General features: G+C 45.5%; 1 protein-coding gene across 2 annotated transcripts in view; it reads right to left on the reverse strand.

The window, feature by feature from the left end:
* The window catches only part of acat2 (acetyl-CoA acetyltransferase 2), a 127180-nt gene extending 121526 nt beyond the window's left edge, over positions 1–5654 (reverse strand). The window contains exon 1 of one of the 2 annotated variants that reach the window (XM_038802295.1): positions 5567–5654. In XM_038802295.1, coding sequence (XP_038658223.1) covers positions 5567–5618 — 52 coding nt within the window. In that variant the 5' untranslated portion in view covers positions 5619–5654. Of the gene's footprint in view, positions 1–5102; positions 5372–5566 lie in introns of those variants that run through there. The other variant, XM_038802302.1, reaches the window with a different exon arrangement.
* Between the last annotated feature and the right edge of the window lie 346 nt (positions 5655–6000).

Here is a 6000-nt window from a genome sequence, read left to right on the forward strand (position 1 = left end):
ACAAACCTGCCTCCAGCCTGAAAAATATCCACTGACCTTTACTCTGGTTCCTATTATTCAGCCAGTTTTGTGTACGTGTTCTTACTGTCCCATGAACTGTAACTTTTCTCACAAGTCTGTTGTGTGGCATTATATCGAATAGCTTTTGAAAGTCCATGTACAACACATCAATAGCACTACCTTCATTGACCCTTTTTATTACCTCCTCAAAAATCTCTAACAAGTTAGTTAAACAGTTCAGCACATGCGTTAAACTAATTTGTGGCTGTGGATTTATTTCTCAACTTCTTCCTGTTTCTGAATGATTGTGTGAATGTCTTTTCTCTGCGATCTGTCACATCAATCCATTCCATGCTGTTGTATAGTACCTAAGTCTGCCTTCGAACTCGACCTCATGTTCCAGGATATCCTAACGTTTTGGTTTGTTTTAACTCTGCCTCTGGTAACAGCTTTAGCATCTTCGTTCTTTTGGTCTGCACATCTTTTCCCAGTGATGGAGCGATCCACAAGCTCTACAGTTTGATCCATATGTGGGACATGCCCTTCAGTCTGTGAACTCGCATTGTGCACATTTCTTGCTCATCTTTCTCTCTAGTGTGCATTTTCTGCTGCTGTTTCAATGCATCAACCCTGCTGCCTTTCTCTTGACTTAACCGAGAGCTCATCCTGATCTGTCTACTCATGGTTTCGCGTGCTCTGGCAGGGTCTACAGCCTACAATATTGTCGGCTTGTTTTTATACATCAGATTGTGTAGAGTCCCAAATGAGCTGAACTGCTAACCGTTCATCCTTGAATTGTGACTTGCTGGTTTCATTTCTCAATTTTGATAAGAAATTGTCAATCTAATTCCTTGCCTCAAGCTTTGAAATTCATATCGATAAATCAATTATTTAACTTTGGCTATGTAGACTGAGTGGTCACTTGAGAATGTGATGATGCCACTACAGAAGAGGTCACATGGCAGGAGCACGGAAGTTATCCCAGGGATCTCACGCAGAACACAAGTACTGTATGTAGTTGTTGAGCTTAGGAATAAATTATCTTTGCTAGAAGTCCTTGATGTTGGTGATTCGAGGAACACACAACATCTTACATGGAGTCGGGAGTTGGCAGAATGGCACAAGGACCTTATCACATTGACTCACTCATCTTTGATGAAAATATTGCAGATAGTTTTGAAAAGGTTCCAGAAGGAATGGTGTATTTACTGCGGTGCTGCATTCTCTGACAAGTCAAAAAAGTACCGAGTTTTACCCTATTAGACCCCGCAGACCCCGAGGCTGCTGAAAAATCTAAGTAATTTGTCTTCGAGACAGACGAGGAAAATGAAGATCCCAAGATAATCCTGAAACAATGAGATTTGCCTCCCGATAAAAAAAACTAATCCTTGATAGACATGCGGTTAATTCCATGGTCCAGACAGCAGATGAGTCGACACAATTTTAAGTAGCCATCCTAAATATATAGGCAAAGAAACGTATGTTCAGAACTCACATTGAAGACTTAATCAGGAATTAAATAGTCTGTGAAATATATAGTGATTTAATCTGCGAGTAGCCACTGCAAGAGAAAGACTTCAGAAACGAAGCAGAGATTTTAGGCTGGAAACCAAGGTATCTGCTATACAGGGGGCCTCCTGCTCAACTGCAGAAGCCAGCACCCACCAAACAGAACAGCTTGTTTTGCATGTAGTAAAACACACAACAAATGCAAGAAATGGAAGCAATTTGCCAAAAGCAGCAGATCTTCACCACTCTTAATATTTTTCCCCCTCTTTTTTCTAATAGATTTAGTGTACCCAATTCATTTTTTCCAATTAAGTGGCAATTTTGCGAGGCCAATCCACCTACCCTGCACATCTTTGGGTTGTGGGGGCAAAACCCACGCAGACATGGGGAGGATGTGCAAACACCACACGGACAGTGACCCAGGGCCGGGATAAAACCTGGGACCTCGGCGCCATAAGGCAGCAGTGCTAACCACTGCGCCACCGTGCTGCCCTGCCACTCTGAACATAATTAACAGTAATGCCAGACTTAAAGTCAAGATTCATACTGGAGCGAAGGATTATGTACCATCCAGCCAAAGGTTGCGTGAAGTAGACTCGAGTGCAGCACCAGATCCCAGCACCCAGATGGCTTACGGTGGACAAACAATCCATACTGAAGGTGTAGCCACCCCCGACTGCAAGTTCTATATAGTTAACCAGAACATAAAGCCTTTCGTAGGGCTTCAGGGCAGCATTGTATTGGGGCCCATTCAACTTACTCCAGAAGTACATGCTCTACAACTCCAGAGATTACAGAATTGTGACATTTCAACAGATGATACCTTTTCAACTGGGCATCATTGGTAAGCTGGTTATACCACACTTGGCTGGTTGATGTGTGGTCTGTGCTCCAAGAAGAGCACCAGTAGCCATGAAACAAAAAGTAATTGATGAGCTCCATCGGGTCAGCACTAGGGGTCATAACTCCGCCAGGCGAGCCACAGAATGGGTTTCAGCAATCGTGGCCACACTAAAAGAAGATGGCACGGTCAGGATATGCATTGGCCCAGTACACTTGAATAAAGCGCTGCTCAGACCCCATGACCCACTGAAGACAATGGAACATGCCAAATGCCAGGATGTTTAGCTTCAAAATGCGGTCCTGACAGATCCTGTTAGATGAGGAATGTTGAAACTAACCACATACATGTCTCTGATGGGCAGGTATTGTTTTCTTCTTATGCTCTATGGATCTCCACGGGCAGTGAGGTTTTCCAGCCTTGTATGGAGCAACAGATGATTCACTGCTGGGTCACTGTCTGTGTGGAGTTTGCATGTTCTCCCAGAGTCTGCGTGGGTTTCCTCCGGGTGCTCCGGTTTCCTCCCACAGCCCAAAGACATGCAGGTTAGCTAGATTGGCCATGATAAATTGCCCTTGGTGACCAAAAAGGTTAGGAGGGGTCATTGGGATAGGATGGAAGTGAGGGCATAAGTGGGTCGGTGCAGAATAGAATAGAATAGAACAGTACAGCACAGAACAGGCCCTTCGGCCCTCGATGCTGTGCCGAGCAATGATCACCCTACTCAAGTCAACGTATCCACCCTATACCAGTAACCCAACAACCTCCCCCCATTAACCTTATTTTTTAGGACACTAAGGGCAATTTAGCATAGCCAATCCACCTAATCCGCACATCTTTGGACTGTGGGAGGAAACCGGACCACCCGGAGGAAACCCACGCACACACGGGGAGGACGTGCAGACTCCGCACAGACAGTGACCCAGCCGGGAATCGAACCTGGGACCCTGGAGCTGTGAAGCATTTATGCTAACCACCATGCTACCGTGCTGCCTAAACTCGATGGGCTGAATGGCCTCCTTCTGCACTGTAAGTTCTATGTTCATGATGGTGAAAAGTCTGATCCAGACAAGACAAGGGTGGGTTTCGCTCCCACAACCCAAAGATGTGCAGGGTAGGTGGATTGGCCACGCAAAATTGCCGCTTAATTGAAAAAAATGAATTGGGTACTCTACATTTTTTTAAAAAACAAATCTGTCTAAATCCTCCTTAAATTTACTTACTGTCCCTGTAATCCACCGCACTCTGGGGTAGCGAATTCCACAAATTCACAACCCTTTAGGAGAAGTAGTTTTTCCTCAAATCTGTTTTAAATTTGCTACCTCTCATTCCAAGATTATGGCCTCTCATTTTCGAATGCTGCACAAGAGGAAGTATCCGCTCCACGTCTACTTCATCCATACCTTTTAGCATCTTGTATACCTCAATTAGTCTCCCCTCATTCTTCTAAACTCTAGAAAGTATAGGCCTAAACTGTTCAATCTCTCCTCATACGATAAACCCCATTTCTGGAATGAGTCTAATGAACCTCCTCTGAACTGCCTCCAATGCCATTACATCTACACAAGGGGACCAAAACTGTGCACAATACTCCAGGTACGGTCTTACTAATGCCTTGCATAGTTGCAACAACACTTCATTACCTTTATACTCAATTCCTTTTGCTATAAATGCCAACATTCCATTTGCTTTCCTTATTATTCACTGCACCATTTGCAACTCAGATACTAAGTAGTCCTTGTCCACATGCAGCAGGACCTGGACAATATTCAGCCTTGGACTGATAAGTGACAAATAATATTCACGACACACAAGTGCCAGGCAGTGACCATCTCCAACAAGAGAGAATCCAACCATTGTCCCTTGACATTCAATGGCATTACCATCATTGAATCCCCACTATTCTAGGGCTAACCATTGACCAGAAACTGAACTGAAACTGAACTGGACTAGCCATGTACAGTGGCTACACAAACAGGACCGAGGCTATGAATCTTGCGGAGAGTAACTCACCTCCCGATATCTCAAAGCCTGCCCACCATCTACAATGTACAAGTCAGGAGTGTGATGGAATACTCTCCACTTGCCCAGAGGAGTGCTGCTCCAACAACACTCAAGAAAGCTCAATGCCATCCAAGACAAAACAGCCTTTTTGATTAACACTCTATCCATCACCTTCAACATTCACTCCCTGTACCACTGATACACAGTGACAGCAAGTGCAAACTACAAGCACAACAGCAACTCACCCAAGCTCTTTCAACAATACCTTCCAAACCCCGATCCTCTAACATATAGCTCAAGCCATGATGTGGAGATGCCGGCGTTGGACTGGGGTGAGCACAGTAAGACGTCTTATACCACCAGGTTAAAGTCCAAGAGGTTTGTTTTGAATCACTAGCTTTCGGAGAGCAGCTCCTTCATCAGGTGAGTGATGACATAGGTCAAGGGTAGCAAATGCATCGGAACACCACAACCTGCAAGTTCCCCCCAAGTCACACACCATTATGGCTTGGAACCATATCGCTGTTCCTTTGTCAAATCCTGGAACTCCCTTCCTAATAGCACTGTGGGTATACCTACACTACAAGGACTGTAGCAGCTCACCACTTCAGGGTGGGTAAGAAATGCTCACCCAGCCATATCCCACGAATGAAAGGGAAAAAAGAAATATTCACATTCTTTAGTACAGAAACGGGATGCTGCATTTGTCCATTTACACAAAACCAATATTCTTTTTGAAACGAATTACCTTTTTCTTAGCCTTCTGTGCTGTTTAAAGGATTCTGATCTTTGTTTAAAAAAATAAAGTAGCTGAAATGCTGCCAGGTTTCTGATTCCACGGAGCTAAGAGACATTTCATGTTTCAGCTAATTGATTTTGACAAAAGGTTTTAGGATTTGGAAAGCAGGTTACATTCCGTCCAGTTTAAGAGTATGAATATTGTTGCTTCTCTGACGAGGCCTTGTGAAAGAAAGCAGTCAGCCCGGTGCTGGTGTGTGAGCAGCTGGCCAGACTGAGGAGGCGGCAGTGTGGGGCTGCCTGGCACCGCAGCCACAGTCCACTGAGCAGCCAGTGCAGGACAGGCCGCGGCTCCACAGGCCCGGCACACAGCAAGCCGGCTTCCCTCACACACAGTGTGGAAAGCAGGAGGCCCACCGCACCTTGCACCGGCTCCCCCACCCAACCCCTGCCCACTCCTAGTCACTATCTCACCGATCGGGGTTCTGGCAGCAGAGACAACAACCACATCCTCGTCCTGATCCATGGTGCGAGCAATGGAGGCGTGTCCGGGGGGGGGGGGGGGGGGAGCCACACCGCGGGGCGGGGGCTATGTTCACGCTGCCATTTACATGTGGAATGAGCTGAGGAAGAAAATGTATCATTATCAAAACGACTTTCAAAATGAATGTGGACTCCACCCAGGACAGTCTATGGACATTATAATGCGGTGTGGACGTATTTCATTTTGGATTCAGAGACTGTTAACAGCACAGATTGTCATTTGGCCATGTCCATGTCAACTCACAATAAGAACAATCTACCTGGTACCAACCAGCCCCACTCTGTTGGTGAATTGTTTTCCCTCTTCAGATGTTACCCTGGCCACGAGTGAACCTGCCTATATCACACTTAGGCTGCATTCCAGA

Source organism: Scyliorhinus canicula, chromosome 1 (assembly GCF_902713615.1).
Source record: "Scyliorhinus canicula chromosome 1, sScyCan1.1, whole genome shotgun sequence".
Lineage (NCBI taxonomy): Eukaryota > Metazoa > Chordata > Chondrichthyes > Carcharhiniformes > Scyliorhinidae > Scyliorhinus > Scyliorhinus canicula.